Genomic DNA, 20,288 nt, shown 5'->3' with positions numbered 1-20,288 from the left:
GTGCATCGGGACCTAATTTTTTCAAACCCGGCCCGGCTCAAAATTTATTTCTAAAAACCGGCCCGAACCCCGAATATTTTTCTAAAAAAGTTTTGCCGGCTCGAACCCGAACCCGCAATATTTTTTTTAAAGAATATTTAACTGCCCGCCTGGCCCGAATTTATTTAAATATAGAAAAATTAATTTTTTAGAGTTGTTAAAGGATCTAGATACTTAGATATAAAAATGTGGTATCTGTATCTAGATAGATTTTTGATTAAAATATCTTTACCTAGATATTATTTTAGACGATGTATCTGTATCTAGATCCATTTAACAAGTATATTTTAACAACTCTGATTTTTTATAATTAACTCATGTTATATGGGGTCTAGTTTCTATAAATAGAATCAAATATTTTTTACTTCAGCATAAAAAAAAATTTCTAAGACCTGACCCGAAGCCCGTTCGGGCCGAGCCGGGTTCGGACCGGGTTCGGGTTGGGCCTCCTTTTTTCGATCTCAAATTGGGATAGGGGTAATTCAAATAAATTTGGTCGTTGTTCGTCCAAAATTGATGTAAGGTGACACAATCCGCCCCTTATCAATTAGCCAATAAATAAGAAAGAAAGAAAGAAAGAAAGAAAGAAAGAGAAAGAAAGAAAGAAAGAAAGAAAGAAATAAAGAAAGAAAACAAATTAAATCTGTATATAAACAATAAACCAAATTTTAAACTCAACTTTTGAAAAAACAAGGATGTTATTCTCTTTCTAAGTCGATCATATGGTTCAGATATTTCAAGATATTAATCATAAGTTTTATTTCATACATAAGCGATTTACGAAAAAAAAACAAATTATATTTAAATTTATAATGAAGGAAGTTTTTTATATCATTTTTTTTTGCATAATAATTTTTGCGTGTTTTTTTTTAGATGAAATAAAAAAAACGTGATAATTTTATTGTACGGTAAATATTTATAAAAGCCATAATTGATTTTTGCTCTCGAAGAAAGAAAGAAAGAAAGAAAGAAAGAAAGAAAGAAAGAAAGAAAGAAAGAAAGAAAGAAAGAAAGAAAGAAAGAAAGAAAGAAAGAAAGAAAGAAAGAAAGAAAGAAAGAACTTAAACTCTAAGGAAAAAATAATATATAAACTTCGTCACTGTTGGGGGCCATTCATTGTTATACGCGCTTGAGCAGCACGGGACGCGAAGGGGACTCTCGTGGCTTCTTTATTTTGTAGGCGCAGGTTGCCTTAAGATATTAAGTGAGGGTGGCTCCAGAGATGGGTATGGATATCGTCGAAAGACAAATACAGCTATTTATAAATATTCACTAAATTAGATGTTATATAAGGATCACGTAATACTGAGACTCTAAGTAAACTTGAATCTTTAGAAGCATTTTTTTTTATTAGTTTTTTTCGAAAGACCACTTCCGGAATTCTAGCATGGCGTTTATGTTCATTATACCACACGTAGATTTTGGACATTGTCATTAAAATTTAAAAATTTGATTATTGAATGCGGAAGTCTAGAGAACTGCAAGTTTTTACCGTATTATAGTTGGCTAAAGTCTTAGAGGATAAAAAGAGGAAGAAATAAGTAAAAGATGATAATTAGGCATAATGTAATAGTTATTAAAAATGTTTTAATTTAATTTGAAAGGTTCAATATTTGTGGTATAATACACCACACCAACCCCGTCTCTATTATTACAATAACATTTTTTACACCCTAAATATGAATGAGTTTATCATGTTTTTATTTTACAAATTGATTTTTAGGTTATCTGTATTCCGCGCTATTGAGTAGAGATTTCCTAGAATTACAAAGCATGTATGTTCCGATGATTCGATTTCTTGGGGTAGTTTAGATATGAATCCGAATTAAAACCCATTTTTTTTTTTTTTTTTTTTTTTTTTTGTAGCTTATTTAGTTCTCAAAGAAACAAATATTTAATATATATACTAAAAAAAAATCTCTCCCACAACCCTAACTTCAGCCTCACATTGGCGGAGGAACGTCTAGAAGGTTCCCTATGATCGGGGTCTAGAATAGGATCACCGTCTCCTCAACGACTGGGTGTAAAAACTATGAAGGGGTTGATGCCATTAAAAACCTTTGCTACAAAATTTTCTAAGAGGATAATATAAATAAAATACATAATACCCTTCCTTGTTTAATACATGGTTTAAATGTAAAATCATTTTAAAAAGAAATTTCTTCCTATTTCTTCCTTACTAAGATTTATTTATAAGTTAAATAATATTTTCTTTTAGTTCCTTATTTCAAACTTAGTTAATTTGTTTTTCTAATTACTTATTTTATTTATTTTTTTTTATAAAATATCCTTTTATATATAAATCTAAATTTTATAAAAAAAAAATCATTTATAATATTAAAATATATTTTATTTTAATTTTTAAATTTAATTTATAAAAATATATTTAATTTTGTATATTACCTTTTAATCATAAATTAAAAAAAAATAAATTATAAACATGGTTATGTTGGCGAAAACTATTGGTTGGTTGTTAATCGCGCGTCTAATGATAATGGGGATGCGTTTGTCCGTCGCGAGCGCTGATATAGTAGATATCGTAGACGATCTAATGCTAGACAGTGCCTTATCAAGAAACAAACATTTTGTTTTATTGTCTTACGTTACACAGTCAGTTAAATTTTTATAAAAAAAAACAAATTTTTATTTAAAAAAAAACAAATATAAAAAACTGTTTTATATATATATGCAATGATATCAGATGCCCTTATAGCCGAATGTTTATGCCCATATTCGAGAATGTTTGCAAAATGGCTGGATTGGAATGCGGAAAGGTAATATTGACACGTATTATTTAAATGAATCAATGGCTATTTGATAGTAAAAAGTTAAAGAATATATTTGGGAATGGCTAGAAAAGAGCTTAATTGAGCTTAATTTTACAGGAGTGGGCTCTAAGAAAATTTGCTAGGCATTAGCTAAGATGACTGTGCTTTTTGTCTAGAATAATGGTTTTTAGGGAAAAGTGATATTTAATTTTATTTTTTGTTAACGAATCAAAGGCTATTTGATAGTAAAAAGTTAAAGAATATATTTGGGAATGGCTAGAAAAGAGCTTAATTGAGCTTAATTTTACAGCATTGAGAAGGCTAACCTAAGATGATAGTTTATTTGTCTAGAAAAATTAGTTTTAGGGAAGAAGTAATATTGACGCTTTATCTTTATTTTTTGTTAATGAAATCAGGGGCCACTAGACAGTAAAGTTAAAGAATATAGTAGGAACGGTTAGGAAGAAGCGCAATTGAGCTTGATTTTACAGGCGTGGGCTCTAAGAAAATCTGCTAAGCATTGAGAAGGCTAAAGATGACAGTTTTCTTTGTCTAGAAAAAATAGTTTCAAGCCATTTTTTTTTCTGTAGCCAGAGAATAAGGCAATCATTGGTAAGAATCTTAGGAAGTAAAACTGACATGGAAAAAATTTTTATAAATTTTTAGAAAAATATTTATTTATTTTTTAATTTCTAAATTAAAATTTTAAAATATTTACATCTTAGTTGAATTGCCAAGAGCAGAGAATTTTATGCCATGATACCAAAGTAGAGGGAGTTCCGGATGTCAAAGTATACACCAATAAAGAAATAGTTTATCATAGGGCAGGATTCATGTCTCAAGGTATGTCGATCATGTTAGACGCAAAAAATCATAATTAATTTTTTTTATTATTATTATAGATGACTTCCTGGCCGAAATAAGAAAATTGAATTTAAATCGATTTCGTCTTATTACTTCGAGATAGTTCTACAGAAACGTTTAACTTCACTAGAAAAACCATCACTGATATAATTAAAAAATTGATTATATTTTATTAAATTATATTTATTCTATCAACGCTTGGGGGGAAAAAAAAATATATATATAAAGGAATAAAAGGACTATTTTATCTAAAAAAGATGTTTTTTTTAAATTACTTTTTTTGTTACATGTTTATATTAATATGTATAATTTACTCCGTAGATACTCAAAATCTCTGCGTTGTTTTCTGTTAAATCAGGCGGACAAAGTAAAATTATTCACTCTAAGGAAATTTTTTAAGTTGAGTCCAAGGAAAATAATGAACCATTCCCAGATGATCAAAAATCTCTTTTTTTTAAAAAATAATCAGTTTGTGGAGCCGTGTGTTCTTAATTGACATACAGTGTTCCTTTAGCTTAAATAATTGTTATCCCATATTATTGGGGAAAAGAAATCAAAGTTAATATTTTCTTACTTTTTTATACCAAATTAATTAAAAAAAAAATGCCAGAAATAACTTATGGAAATTTTGGGGAAACCTATCCAAGTGGATATGAATATGTAAATATTAAATCGTTAACATTAATATGTAGTGTGGTTCTCTATATAATCTACTTATAAATATGCTTTAACATATTTTGCCCACCCAATTTATTGAGTCTTTATAGTTAATTATAAAATAACGTTGTTAAATACAGGTATATTATATTATATCCATCTATTCTTTAGTTATGCTTTGTTTTATATCTATTATATAAATAAAGTAAATAATAATCTAATAAAACTTTGTAGCATTTTTTCCTTAAATGAGGTATTGGCTAGGGCCTACAAGGAGTGAAGATTAATCTAGAGATAAGTATGATAACCCGCGCTGCTTTTCTTGCTAAAATAAAACAGATAACTTATCACTGACAGCCATAAAAATCTGGTTCTATTTTACCTAACTGCACGGTTTCGGACAAGGGCTAATTATAGACAAGAGTTTGTCTAAATTTATATAACTTATCTACTAATGTCTCATATGACAAAACTACTCGGGTCCAGGCTTAGGTCTGATTTAGACTATAGTGGTCTAAGAACATAGGGTTCCATTTTACTAATTATATCACTTTGGACTAGGATGTGGCTAACTCTCTAATTGTAGAATGGTAGGTTAAAAGATTAAAGAGAGATATGGATAAGGGCTAGTTTACACTATTCAAGACACTAACTATATTTGATCAAATATCGAGCCCATATTCGGCAAAATTAAAAAGAGATCATATGGCTACGAAGCGCAATAAAACTTAGGGCTGTGGTGCAACACACCTGACTCGAGTTTGACCTTCCTCGTGGACAGGGTTGCCAGGTCAAAATTTTCAAATGGCGGGATAAGTATAAAAATCTGCTAAAAATATATTTTTTTGGGATTTTGAATCGAATTAATTATCCGCCTATTATTTTTTTATTTAGTTTATTATAAATACAAAAGTCGGTAACTATTTTTCTAAATAAAATAACATCTTCATTTAATTAAAATATATTAATTTATAAAAAAAAATTCAACGATCTTTTTTTTTAAATATAAAAGAATGTAAACAAAGATAAAATTTTATTTTTAAAAAAAACGATTTTAATTTTACAATTAAAAATATATTTTATGCGAATGTCCCTAAAAACGACCGCACCGTGTGTGTGTGTGTATAAAATTATAGGTATAGGCGCTTAATTGTCACAAACACAAGCCGTATACATAATAAGGTAATCCAGAAATAAGAAATAATACAGATGAAACTACAGTTGCCGCAATTGTAATCACTTATCTTGTAGTACAAAAATTCACAGAGATACTTATCACAACAATGTTGGTAGAATATTTCTCCTTTTTTTTTTTTTGACTCTAATACAAATGAAAACTATACTTGTAGAACAATTATGAGCAAGGCTATCATCAATGTTTTAGGACCTAAATCCAGTGAGGTCAATTGACGATTTGAAAAATGGGCATACATATGCAATTCTAACAGATGTATCTAATAAGGAAAATATTAAATATTTCCCTTGATCCTCCGCTATTTCATCAAAATTAAGGTCGTTTCAATAAAACTATTAAATTTTTTTTCCTCAAATAATGAAAATCCAAAGACATAGCTAACCATATAGTGGTAAATGTTAGCAGATTCGAGATTATCAATAAATTGCATGTCAGCTTTCTGATCTAATAATGCCTCAGTGAATTTTGGTAAAAACAGAGTGTATTTACAGAATTGAGTCAGCACAATGTTGGTTGCAATATGTTCCTAATACCCGCCATCGGAATTTTAGAATTTTATAAACCTTTAAAAAAATATTTTTTAAATAAAGATTATAAAAGCTGTCCCAATATTTTGAAAATTTTTTTCAATAATGAATGGCAGAGGTATATTTAGGGAATGATTTCATACGTAGGAAATCTACTACATGCTGTTAATGTGTAGTTGCAATCAGAAGAATCTTAACAAAGATTCACAAAATTATGCTGCAGATGTGTTCATCTTACAGTTAAAAATTACAATAAATTTTATGGCGCAATTGCTAAAACTTAATTATATTTTATTTGAGATTTAAATAATAGAAATGTTTACCGTCGTTATTGAGATATTTAATTCCTGGCATGACATATTATATATTTGTGTAACCATTAGCTCGACCTCTAATGTTGTTAAAGCAATCCGATTTCTCTTCTTATTCTCGGCAGTCCTCATCAGGCTAAAAATGCACTCGGATGAGGCATTAGAATGAGGTAAGAAGAAGACATACTCGCATATTTTTTCTAAGCATGGGGATTTATCGTTATTACGAAAAAATTATACCCATTTCTCTCTGCTTTTAGACCATATAACTTTAAGTATTTTGGCGAATCATAAAAAATAGAGATAATTACAATCTCTCAAACAAGACATCAATGTTTTCGGTATTTTTAATATATTTATTAAATTATGAAAACCATGAATTGATGGTTTCTGTTCCAAGGTCATAATATTTATACATTTGTGAATAGATTTATTAAAATCAAATTTTGATAGTAAATATTCTAAAATTGTCTTAATAAAACTATCTACTTTATTTAAAAATGTATTAATTAGAGTATTATTTGAACATTTTAATATAATATTTTTAGCAATAGCGCCATAAAATTTATTATCAATTTTTAACTGTAGAGATGAACAGAGCTGTAGCATGATTTTGTAAATCTTTTTATAAAGTGCAACTGAATATTAACTGCATGAAGTAGATTTCCTACATTGGAAACGAATCCCAAATATGCTTCTGCTGGCTTCATACTAGAAAATTTTTTTTTTTAAAAATTTAGCACAGTTTTTTTAAAATCTTTATTTAAGAAGTATTTTTTAAGGGTTTGTAAAATTTTAAAAATTTACTGATGGCAGGTATTAATGACAACCACATAATAGGTATGCAACAACTCACACCATTCCAAGTCAGACCACATCAATTAAACTCTTTTAATTCATTAAATCTTTTAGTTGAAAACTAAATTCGTTAAAACATTTCATCACAATTATTTCGACATCCGATAGTACATTTATTGTTTTCTTGCAAGAATTATGTAGTATATGGCATATTCAGCCAATTGGTATTTTAACACAGCGTTTCAATTCGGTAACTTTGTTTCTTGCCAAAATTTACAGAGGCATTATCAGCGCAGAAAGCTGACATTCAAATCATTGATAACTTGAATTTTTTTTTTTTTTCCATTATATGGCTAGCTACATCGTTGAATTTTTGACTATGCGAGGAAATTTTTTTAACAGTTTTATTGAAATGTTCTTATTCTTGTTGAAATAAGGAAGGATCGAGGGAAATGTTTTTTTTTTTTTTTTATTAGATGCATCTTTAGAATTGCATATGGATGCCCATCTTTCAAATCTTCTAGAATTGACCTCTAGGATTCAGGAACTAAAACACTTTGTGATAGCCTTGCTCATTTTTGTTCTGCCACAAGTAAGGTTTGCACTTATATTGGATTCATTAAATATCATAAGAAAAAGATTCCACCCACATTGTGATGATATAGCTCTATGAATGTTGAACTACATGGTAGATGTATACGATTTCCGCAAATGTAGTTGCATCTGTATTGTAGTTTAGCGGGAGAGATGTCTGCGTGTAAACTAAAAAATTCTGGGAATCTCCCGCTGATGGGGGGAGACATGGCAACCCTGCTCGTGGACCATATTCCATATTAACACTCCCACTTATTTATTTTTTAGTACGTTAGTGCACTTAAATATTATTTTGGATAATGTTAACGGCGCCACAACATATAGCAATTATCAAAACCAAGATCAAATTTTTTAAATTATCAATAAGAAACATTTTTAATATATATATATATATATACTTATAATGGGAACTTACTATTGTTCCTGTTTTACTATATATCATACCTCGTAGCACACATCTACCTAGTTAGTTTCAGAAGAAGAAAACCCAGTCTTTGCTGGATTTGAATTCAGATATAAACGGTGTGTGTATTACTCAATCATTGACTAGGCCACAGAAACTTATCGAAATACAAAAAAAAATTTTGTATAAATGATGTGTATACATAATACTACAGAGGATTTTAAAAATACGACAGCGTTAATAAGACATAGGTTTATCAAGGGCTTTGCTTGGGGAGATACTGTTAGTTAGATATATTCTTATAAAATTTATTGGAGGTCTATAAGTCCACCTATTGCTGGCTTTTAGCTATATTACATTTGGCAACGAATAATTGTAGTTCTTTACTTTTTTTTTATAAAAAACTTATCTTCTCTTAAAAATTTTGAATTCTAGTCATTATTTTAAGCAATTATTAGCTTTTTTATTTATCTTTCAAAATATAAACTTTCACGTATTTTACAATTTATTGCCTTTTACTTATTTTCCTTCGAATTATGTGTATAGTGATATTTTATATTCATATATAGAGGTAAAAGTTAAAGGGTGGGTGGGTGATGATAGGATAATTTTATTAGATTAAATGATGTTCACGAGAACAGCCAAATATCCGAAGGGGAGTCTCCAAAGCCTCTATATTGTCTACAGTGTTTTTAAAAATCCCGATTCAGGTCTATTTTTAAAAACGGCCCGATTAAATAATCAAAATAATATTGTGTAAGCCTGGTGAATTTCTTCATAGATGGAAGAAAGGTTTGGCTTCTGTTTTCAATTTTGAGGCTTACACATTATTATCTTGGTTAAAATCTTAATCGAGCTGTTTTTAAAAATAGACACAAATCAATCTTTTTAATAACACTACTGTCTAGGCATTGGTAATGAAAAGTTAGAAAAATATGGATTAGGATTAATTACATTAGAATATTTAGAAAAATATAATTGATTAAAAACCAAGTCCGGCAGTGGTCTTGGTTAAAAATAAGCACATTTATAAAGAGGAAACAATTAGAATTAGTTAAAATAAAACTAGATTATTTTTAATAATGTATAAATTTGAGGATAGCTTATAACTATGTACACTATATGAGTTGGCATGTGTTTTAATCCTCTTAGATCATTTGTTAATTTACTAAATTATATTGATTAAAATAAAATATACGTATGTCACTTGATCGTTCATCAGAGTTGTTAAAAGATACTTTTTAAATGGATCTAGATACAGATACAGATACATAGTCTCAAAAGTTAACTAGATACAGATACAGATACAGCGTCTGAAAAAGTTATCAAGATACAGATACAATTTTTAAATGTATCTGTATACAGATACATTTTTTATTATGCTCTTATAGGTTTGCATAAACCTAAATTAATATTATATTGTGAAAATTCAAATGAAGCTAAAAAATTTATTGACGCGATATAACATTTATCAGAATATAACCAAAATAATGATTTTAATATAATATATGAAAATATATGATTAAATAATTATAAATAATTATTAGATTTCAGTAATAAAATATTTTCAAAATTGTGATCATTTAGTAATCCTCGTTTATCTTTAAAGACATTTTTTTAAACACTAAATAGTCTTTCCACAGGGGCGCTATTAGGAATTGTAGTGTTATATTTAATAAATAATAATTTTATATCAGGGTATTCTTTAAAAATGCTAAAATCTCTACATTAATTTTTGGAAAAATTATTTAAAATTTGTTGATTATCAAAATTTAAATCATTATTAGAAATTATATATGCTGTAGGGTACTGAAAAAAATTTGAAATTAAATTTTTTTTTTGGCAGGTTATTTGCTTGCAGTCAGTTGATGACTTTGATAATTCACCAGCTAATCTTTGTATCAATTGTTTTCTTTTATTAAGCTTTTCTTCCAACCATGTCCAATCAAGTTTAAAAAAAGGGTGAAGCATGGTTGCTATAATATTATCATCTTCAAATAAGGTCACAATAAACCCAGAATTATTAAATATTTTTAATTTATTAATTTACCATTTCCATATTTTAATATTAAAATTTAAAGGGTTTACTGATAAACTCGCACATAATATTTAAATTAATGAATATTTATATATATTTTTTATATATAAGTTTTAATATTTTATATATATAATCTTTTATTATAGTATTAATAAATATTAATATATAATATATATATATATATATATTTATTTATATCATAAGCTCATATGAAATAAAATAAATTTTACAGTCAAATATTTTTAATAGGCAAGTATATAAAATGTATCTTAAAAGTATCTAAAAACAGATACAGATACCTCTAAAAAATATCTAGATACAGATACCTTCCAAAAATCTATCTAGATACAGATACAGATACTACATTTTTATATCTAGGTACTTTAACAACTGCTGTTCATATATTGAGAGGTTTAGCAATCTGAATTTTATAACTTTTAAGGCGTGCGGCACGACATGCCTCAATATGAAATTTCCATGATATTAAAATTGATGAATAAAGTATTAACATATTTAATATTTGTAAACTACTTAAGCTCTATTAGGATTTTACTGTAAGTGCTTTAAAACGTGTGGGACAGAATCTATTGAAGCATAAAGGTATTATATCTAATTTAGAAAATTTAGGCTCAAAGCAATTACCGTATATAATGCATTCATTTAATCAAAAATATAAAAAAGGACAGTAAGCTTTAAAAAAATTTGCATATTATAATTTTATTTACTATGTTTAGATATTTTATTTGGGAATTTTATTGTCCTTCAAAAGATATACCTGATTTGGAGGAGGAGCTCTCTCGTGACATAGATATAATTAGATCATCAGTTATTAATATATCGAAACCATTTTATAAAATGAATGAAAATGCTAAAGGAATAGATAATGTGGAACCAGAAGATCAGGATAGTAGATACAATCATTATTCATCCTGGACAGGATTGCAGAAAAGGATGAGACACTTACCAAAACCACCATTTTGCACAATACCTATTGAAAAAACTTTACCCGCACTGAGAGAAGATTTGAAAGCATATCCTAGATGGCAAAAGGCTCTCTTAAAGGGTTTTCATTATCCAGATAAAAAATGACAATATATATTGAAATGCGATTTATAAGACATTGATAATCATGTGTAAATTATAGAACAAAGCTATCCAACAAAAAAATGACAATTTTTATTGAAATAAGATTTATAGGACTTTGATAATCATGCGTACATTATAGAATAAAGCTTTGACTATTAAACCAATTTATTATATTATTATTAGAAAGATTATTTAATTTATTAGAAAATAATACAATTACAAATAATTCCAAAATTATATAGTGTCAAAATAATAATAGAACAATCATATGGTTGGCAATAGAGATTACCAGATCCAAGATTTGGTACTGAACCAGGCTCTCCCCTATATGGATCTGATCAGTCATAAAAATGATTCCAGGATAGAATAAACATTAGAGGATATAATTATATTAACCTTTTACAAAAAAGGCAAATGGCAAATGTAGACTAAAGATTGAATGACATATATATATACCTATACCTTCTAGAATTAAATAATATATTAGATATAAACTTTATTAGAATTAGATATAATCTATTAGAAATAACTATAACAACTTACTTACAATACAAACAAAATTGTTATAAATCCATCATTAAATAAAATTAAAAAAAAACTAAATGAAATGCAGAATTATATTTTGTACTGTGTCCAAAACCATTTAAAAAAAATTTATAAAATTTTATAGAATTATATTTAGGACATTCCATATTAAAATAGCTTATTTATTTATTTGCAAATTTCAGGAGTTTGTGAATTTAATCTTTCTAAAATTTTGGACCTAGCCTTATAAAAAGAAAGATAGAAGAGAGAAAGAGAAAAAAGTATCAAATAAGAAAACATAACTGAGTCCTTAAAAATGGAACAATATTTAAATTTTTTTTATCTGCCATGCTATGAGTAAAATCTATCATCAAGGATTTATACTTATGTTACTACCTTCCCTATAAATGTTATAAGTAAGTAACACCCTAAGTAAAAATAAACAAGTACAATACAATGATTAACTTCATTCTTCAAAATAGCCATATCTACCTATGGACAATTTTTCTCCAACTAATTCATTTTTTTTAAAAGAACTTTCTGTCATTAAATCCGAATCCAGACGTTGGAGGCCATTTTTTATGACTGAGTTACACTTTTCGCAGAACTTTGCTGGCCTAAAACCTGGTATCACCCTGAGCATGGAACCGCCAAATATTTTTTATTAAATAAATTCAAATTCCATCAATTAATCAGCTGAGAAATCTTCTAATGGAACATTTCATATTCATTTACCGCTCATACCTTAGATTTCCCTTTTTCAAACAATTTGCAAATACAGCTAAATTTATTTGAATAAAAATTTTAAGAATTCTGGGCTTTGGAAATTAAAAAATTTAAAAATCCTGGGATGAGCGTTTTCTTAATTGAGCACCCGCTCCTCCGTCAGCATCCTTGGCCCATTTTTTGGGGAAAAATTTTGTATTTTATTTATGACTTTTTTAAAAATGATTTTTTTTCTTATTAGTGTTGTTAAACGGCTAATTTCATTTAAAATTTGGAACATTTCTTATAAATCATTTGAATTATATTTTTAAAAAAATTTAAATTTTTATTATAATTAGAAGAAAGAAATAACATAATAGACTTCCTTCCTTCCTTCCTTCCTTCCTTCCTTCCTTCCTTGTCTTAGGTTAAACGGCTCGTTTTGGGTAGATTTTTTTAAAAACGGAAACTCAATATTTTATCCAGAAAACTATTTAGGCAAGCCTGAAGATTTTTCCCATAGATGACACGAAGGTTTGGACATCTATTAGCGAAATCTCGAAGCGCTTAGGCAATATTTTTCTGGCTAGAATATTGAATTTGGCCGCGTTCAAAATGGGATCCGATTCTACACGATTTAACAGCTGATCGACATTTAAAAATCGGTATATGAGTATCAATTTAGGTTATTATCATGTATAGAATTCAGACTTGTTAAAAGATACTTTTTAAATGGATCTAGATACAGATACATGGTCTAAAATACTTATCTAGATACCGATATTTTTATTCCAAAAATCTATCTAGATACAGATACCACATTTTTATATCTAGATACAGTATCTAGATCCTTTAACAACTCTGATAGAATTAAAGATAAAAATTAATATTATTTTAAAAAAAAAATTGATCCCATAAACAGATTTTAAAAATCGATCAGCTGGTTAAATCGTGTAGGATAGGATCCTACTTTGAATGCGACCTTAGCCATTTTTAAGAATCAGGTGATTACTTTATGAAATCAATGGGCTTTGTATCGATTGTTATTTTCTGTAAATTTTGATACGCTGATGACAATTAGCTTAATTTTAGTAGAATACTTAAAACTAGGCTCTATTCCAAAAAAAAAATTAGACTCGAGTAATTACGAATACGATTAATCATTTATTCGATTCGAATAAAACGAATTATTCGGAATGTTTAATAAATTGTGTTTTAAAAAAAAAAATTCTAACATTTAAATCATTTCTTATTTGATAACCTGCCAATCTGACAGGTGACGTGATTATAAAAAGTCTAGCACAAATTTAAAAAATCTCTGAAGTGGAAAATTGAAGCAATATTTAAAATTTTTTTTTTTTTTGAAATCTCATAATAAATTGTATTAAAAAATTACAACAATAAATTATCGAGCTATGCTTCTGATGAAATAGTTATGCTCTATGTTGAAGTTGACAAAATTTCCTCACAAAAAAGGAACTATTATATGGGATCAATATCAAATCAATAAAGACGGTGAACAGGCTGCCTGCAATCATTGTAAGAGCATGATAAAATAAGGCAAAACAACATCCCCTTCTTATTTAATCATTCTAATAGGTTTATTTCACACCTCAGTAAAAAAGTGTAATAAAATTGACATTTTTTTTAAAGCCTTACATCTCCAATTTCTTTATCAAAAAATAAAAATTTTTTTTAAAAATAACTTGCTAAAGTTATTTATAAAAAATAATATACCTTTTTTTAAAACTGTTAATAACAAAAGATTTCATAAGTGTTCTTGATTGATCTGTAAAATCAATGCCTTCCAAATACTCTTAAACAATTGCACATGTATGATACATTTGCAGTATACCTCGCCTCGAATTCTTTCTAACCATGAATTCAGAGTTACACATATCATTTAGCTGATTTATTTCGTGATCTGGGTTTCTAAGAAAAATTGCGAAATTATAATTTTCCTATTTTTTTTTCTTTGAATCTTATGGTTATACGTCAAAATAAGCAAAATAAGTAGTTTCGTATTTTAGCCTCATCCTGCGGTTTGGATACGTAATGTTAGAATGCTTAAACATGCTATTCTTTTTTAATAGTCTTCTTAATTCATCCACTTGGAGGTAATGTTGTTAAACGGCTCCATATATAAGAACCCAACTCAATATTTTAGCAGGAAAATAGTAGCCTTAAGCTTATAAATTTCCATAATAGATTTCCCAAACCTTTGTGTCATTTATGAGCATTTCAGGTTTGCGTTAATTTTTTTTTTTCCTGAATAAAATATTTTAGTTATCCGTTTTTTTTTAAAAAAATAGTCTTAAATCGACTGGTTTAACAATACTTAATAGAAGGAACATCCATTTTATTTTTTTAGTCGCTGCACTTTTCCAAAATAATAATGAGGATTGCTGCTTTTTTAAACGCTCCTGGAAAACTTGTATGCATATGTTTTTTTAAAAACAGCTGATTAAGTTAAGTGCGATTATAATTCCAACACTCATCGTAATGTCTAATGAATGGGAAAAATATGTGGAGGTAGGGGGATTAACTATGACGGCTTCTCTTAAGCACTGCGCATGCGCAACAACAATTATCTGGTTACATTTATTAGGTAGATAAATATAATATACGATAAAATAAAATATCAAAAATAATTTATAATTACTTGGTTTATTTTTTTAAAGGGAAAGATGATATATTTGGCTTGCATTTTTTAAAAAAAAAACAGATGATTGATTATATAAAGAAATATTTAACTTCGAAATAGTAATTTCTCTTTTTTGCTTTTATAACAAAAGTTATACAAAATGAATAAAGCAATTGAGTCTAAGCGAATCCGCTACCATCTTGCATTATTAATCAATAGGCTCTTACGCGTAAAATTTCGTTGTTTTTGTTATCGTGGTTAGACTTGCTCTCCTCGCCTTCTTTAGCCCCAACATCCGGTTTGACTAATACGTTCTTTAATTCGTAATGGCTAGGGGATTCCCTGGTATTGGGTGCACTATCACTATTCGGCAACACGGTATTCCCATTGAGAGCTTGGGGCAGATACGAGTCATTGTCGTACCCAATGGGATGCCCATTAGTCATAGTGTTAGGTACCATTGTTTTACTATAATGATTGCCATTTATCAAATAATTTTTCCTGAGCCCTGGAAAAGATACACGGGTAAAATCGTATCCCTCAGTTTTATCCTTTATACATTTGGAAAATGGTTTTCTTTCTCTATCAATACTATCCGCTTGGGAAGTATTCTCGACGAATTTATTAAATCTATTGTTTTGACATATGTCTAGCCCATTGTATCCATTTTGAGCCTGAATGTCAACATTGTTGGCATTCATTTCCCTATATTCAACTTTTTTTGACGCGTAAAACCTGGGTGAGCATTCCAGTCCATTTGCCGTATTGTAGTTATTATCATTAAACACTTTACATTGGGTCGATATTACCTCACTAGGCATGCCGTTTTGTTTGGTAAAGGTTTCGCCGTTAAAGACGCATTCCGATTTGAATAAGCTGTCGAAATGATTCTGTAAACTGCTGTTCTGGCCTTTGGAAAATTCGTATCCTTTTGAATAATCGATATTAGAAAATTTATCCCCACAAGTTAAAACATTCGCGGTGGCATCTGGGTGATTGGCGTTGATTATGTTTTCTTTCTCCAACAAAATCCTCAAAAATTCTCCAGATCTATTTTTGGTGGTCCTAGAGTAATTACTCGAAAAATTATTATTTTCGTTAAAAGGAATGCCATTGCTGAAGGATGGATAACACCTTTGATGATAATCGTAACTAGTTTTAGGTGTTTCATGTCCACTTGATTCTAAATGAGAACTTCTGACAAACGTATTTACACCATAGCCTTTTGCAAGAGCGTTGTCCATTTCGTCGGCGGTTCTCGTATGCAGTTCAGTCAAATTCGAAACTTTATCACGAACCTTCCTCTGCTTATATCCGTTAGCCTGGAATTGTAAGCCGTTGGCGACTCCGGCATAGGATGTGGAGTCGTTCAAAATTTTTTTGAGATGGAAGGAATCAGTGTTAAGATGAGTATAATTATTCTGAGAGTTTTTGGCTGTACTCTGAGAATCATAACCATTAGATCCGCATTCTTTGTTTATCAAGGTGCCATATATTTTCCCATTCTCCTTAGACTTTTCTTTGTGGTGTTTGTTTGCATGGGTAGCCTCGTCATGATTGAGTAGTTTTGCTCTAATAATGTCCTCCAAATTAGTGGACATCATTGTGTTGGAGGTCAAGGGTGAAAATGGGTGAAAGTCAATATTTTTGCAATTGCTATCAATAGTCTTGTCATGATCCAGACCATATTTTCCGGCACACTCAAATGAATTGGGACTCCTATTTATTTTAGATGTGAATATACTTTAAACATTTTAACATGTGTGATATAAATGTAATATAACGATATAATTACCCTGGAATGGGATAGTAATATTATCGAAATATTGTATTATTATACCTAACGCCTTTTAATACTTTCAAATTACATTAAATTTCGCATAAACAATTTATTTCTCAAAAAATCAAAATTTTAATATATATATAGATATGAGGATACGTGTCATTTGGTGGTGTTTGAAGCCGATTATTCGTGTAATTCAACTGAGACGAGAGAGCTGACAAAGTTAGAATATCCAACTTAGGATCAAAGCCATTCCAGGTAGTTAGAGGTCCTGGGTCATTCTCGTCAGATTCGTTTTTATTGGTAGGGTTACTAAACAACACAAAAATTATAAGTAAAACTGGAATATTTTTATTTTTTTTTTAAAAATAACCTATTCGATTGCATGTTATACGAATCTGGCAGAGTCATTTCCGTCGCCGCAATCCGCCGAAGTATTTTCAGATAAATTTTCTTCGGAGTTAAAAAAATCAGGAGGAAGAATATCATTTCTCAACTTATCTTTGTCACTGTCAGCCTTCTCCTTACTACGATATTTATCGAGTCCATTCGTATTATTCACCACATTATTCAAATGGGATTTCGCGAGAATGTTAGTATTATCAATATCGCCTCCACTGATACGTAGATTGGTATCATTGGACAAAAAACTGTAGTTGTCTTGATCGCAATCGCAGAGAACTTCCGAACCTCTTTTATGATTCTTTAAACCGTTCGAGATATTGTATCTTTTACCGCAACCGGAACATGTGTGGGGTCTCTCGTTATTGTGTAAACGTCTGTGAAGCTTTAGATGAACGAATTGGGTAAATTTAGCCGGGCAGGTATTGCATTGATATGGCTTTTGGCCGCTATGAAGCCTTAAATGTGTTTTGAGATTACTTGTGCTCGAAAATCTTTTCTGACACAAATGGCATTCGTGAGGCCTCTCACCGGTATGAACGAGATTATGCTTTTGTAAATGGGCCAATTGGGTAAACCCCTTTCCGCATTCGCTGCACTTGAAAGGCCTTTCCCCCGAATGAGTTCTCAGGTGAACTTTTAGGTTAGACAACTGTCCGAATATTTTTGAGCAAACCTTACATTCGTACAACGATTTTTTGTCCGTACCATTATCCTTTCGTTTCAACGAATAAGAATTTGCTATGGAATTCGGTTGCAATCGATTGTCGGTATTTACGTTTTCTGTTGTGATCATTGAGTTGCTTACGATATTGTAGGAGGAAACAGCTAGATTGAATTCACTGTCTTTGTCCATGACATCTAATGTATTATCAGATGGTATAAGCTCGTTTTTATAAAATGAACTACCAGATTGTTCATCCTTGACATGAAATCCGTTTGTAGTGTCTTTAGAAATTCCGTTCAACGTCTTTCCAACATATTCAAAATGCTTCACCTGATTCCTGTAAAGGTTTATTGGGCGTTCCGAAGATAGGCTCACTAAATCCATTCGGGTTATGATAGCCGGAAACTCCTTCTTAGCATTATTGTGCATTACGCTAGGATCTTCTACTACATTATGCACGCTAAGTGTTGCAATGCCATTCAAAACGTTGATCCCGTTCGTTATGATATTTTCGTGCTTAAACCGAGACAGTTCTAGAGACCTCTTCCTGGATAAATGATACTCACCCTTTATCAGCAAGTCTATGGCAACGGGACCCATGGTGGCTAATGGGTCCTCGTTTGTCAATTTCGGTTTCTCATGTCCGAGCATTTTGGATAATTTTTTGCTAATCACCTGACTCTCATTCGGAAATGGAGTGTTGTTAAACGATCGGATAACATTTTCTGGTGTTCCGAGGGATTCGTTGATAATATAACCGTCATCATTGGGCATAGGTAGTATGACGTTCGATGTGCTAAATATTTTATTAATATAAGAACAGATGCTATTTTTGGTTTTGATATCGGGCCCAAAATTTTTAATTACGGCTTGGGTTGGGGGAAAGGGTTTGATAGAAGAAATCTTTGTTTTCAATTTTTCTTTGAAGGATAGGTGCTCCGTAAAGTCGAAGGGATTATGAGCAGGGATTTTGCTCTCGTCATTCTGGAAGGTCAGGATATTTGATTTGCTAGGCTTGGAAAAAATGATTTCCGGAGGTTTATTAAACGTATCTGCTTTGTTTCTATCCAAAGGCATGCAATGACCATTGAAATATATATTCGATGGTACGCTGATATTAGAATTTATGGTATCGGGAGAATATATATGGTTGTTATTCATTATCAAAGTGGGTTCGGAACGGATACCCTTCCTATTCATATAACATATTTCCTCCGCTACGTATTCTTGAGCCGTTAATCCATTTGAGCTGTTGCCCCTATACAGCAACGATATCGCATTTATGTCCGAATACATAGGTCGCATAGGTATATGAGCGTGGGTGCGAGCGTAGCGCCATAAATTATTCATCAGCAAGACCTTGGACGTCGGTCCAATATTGGTGGTGATGGGGGTTTTGGAATCGATATGGGTCGTCAAACCGATATTTAGGGGCATTTGAGCACACATCTGATGATGGTTATATAATTGAGTCACCTTAACTTTGTCTACGTGGATTTTGTTGAAAGGAATTATATTAGGCGAATTGTCTCGATGACCATTGCTACAAGTGGAGAGGTCATTGATAGGTTTGTTCTTTTTGATGCTATAATCTATTACGTAATCCTGATTAAATTCTTCTTCCTGGATTTCTATGTAACATTTAACCTCGTAGGGATGTTTATTTGAGACGGGTGACGTAGACGATTTAGGACTCACTCTTTGAATTTTGCCATTTTTACTCGACATCGATTTATCCGCGCCATTAGTTATCATATTCTCGGTTGAAACGTTGCCTGAAGAGCCATTTTTAGCTAAGGAATTTATGATAGAAAAGAATTTCTTCTTGAATGGAAAACAATAAGCACTACTCTTGACAGTGTTGCTAGGAGCGGGTATCAAGGAATTACCAGTCTTATCCGTTTCGATTGGAGAATTGGAATCTTTCCTTTTCATTTTTGATGTGATTGGTTGATTATCGATATCGACAGTATTTGAACCTTGATTATTTTGACAAGAAATTTTGGAAGTCAATTTACTCGTAACTGTCATATCACGATCATACGTCAACGATTTTGAAGCAGTTTTATCGTGACTTATGGGGATCGGGTTATTGATGAACCCGTTGATGTCACAATTCATGTACGGAGGAGGATACAGGGAATAGTTGTACATATTGTTCGAAATATAAAACGGGAAACAGGAAGGATGCAATGTTTGGGTAGTAAAAGGGAATACGGAAGATTTATCGTAAGCGGAACACAGACCATTTATGGCAAATAAATTTGTATCGTTCTTGATGA

At 30.1% G+C, this 20,288-nt stretch overlaps 3 protein-coding genes across 3 annotated transcripts; 2 read left to right on the top strand and 1 right to left on the bottom strand.

Annotated features, from left to right (window-relative positions):
- Window positions 1-2,479: 2,479 nt before the first annotated feature.
- On the top strand, window positions 2,480-3,774 carry LOC135922503 (uncharacterized). Its single transcript, XM_065456865.1, has 4 exons — window positions 2,480-2,649; window positions 2,741-2,813; window positions 3,533-3,650; window positions 3,710-3,774. The coding sequence occupies exons 1-4, from the start codon at window positions 2,480-2,482 to the stop codon at window positions 3,772-3,774; spliced, it is 426 nt and encodes a 141-aa protein (XP_065312937.1).
- A 6,875-nt stretch (window positions 3,775-10,649) lies between these two features.
- LOC135932089 (small ribosomal subunit protein bS6m-like) lies at window positions 10,650-11,431 on the top strand. The gene is made up of 3 exons (XM_065469432.1): window positions 10,650-10,695; window positions 10,740-10,879; window positions 10,929-11,431. Exons 1-3 carry the CDS (start codon window positions 10,651-10,653, stop codon window positions 11,281-11,283), a joined length of 540 nt encoding a protein of 179 aa, XP_065325504.1. The 5' UTR covers window position 10,650; the 3' UTR covers window positions 11,284-11,431.
- Window positions 11,432-15,366: 3,935 nt separating this feature from the next.
- Window positions 15,367-17,324, bottom strand: LOC135922502 (putative uncharacterized protein DDB_G0282499). The gene is made up of 3 exons (XM_065456864.1): window positions 17,311-17,324; window positions 17,094-17,249; window positions 15,367-16,873 (listed from the first exon to the last, which is right to left on the bottom strand). Exons 1-3 carry the CDS (start codon window positions 17,322-17,324, stop codon window positions 15,367-15,369), a joined length of 1,677 nt encoding a protein of 558 aa, XP_065312936.1.
- Between the last annotated feature and the right edge of the window lie 2,964 nt (window positions 17,325-20,288).

This window comes from Gordionus sp. m RMFG-2023, chromosome 1 (genome assembly GCF_954871325.1).
Source record: "Gordionus sp. m RMFG-2023 chromosome 1, tfGorSpeb1-WG-v2, whole genome shotgun sequence".
Lineage (NCBI taxonomy): Eukaryota > Metazoa > Nematomorpha > Gordioida > Chordodea > Parachordodidae > Gordionus > Gordionus sp. m RMFG-2023.
Note: the sequence above shows the minus strand (reverse complement) of the source record. Positions and strands in the feature narration are given on the sequence as shown.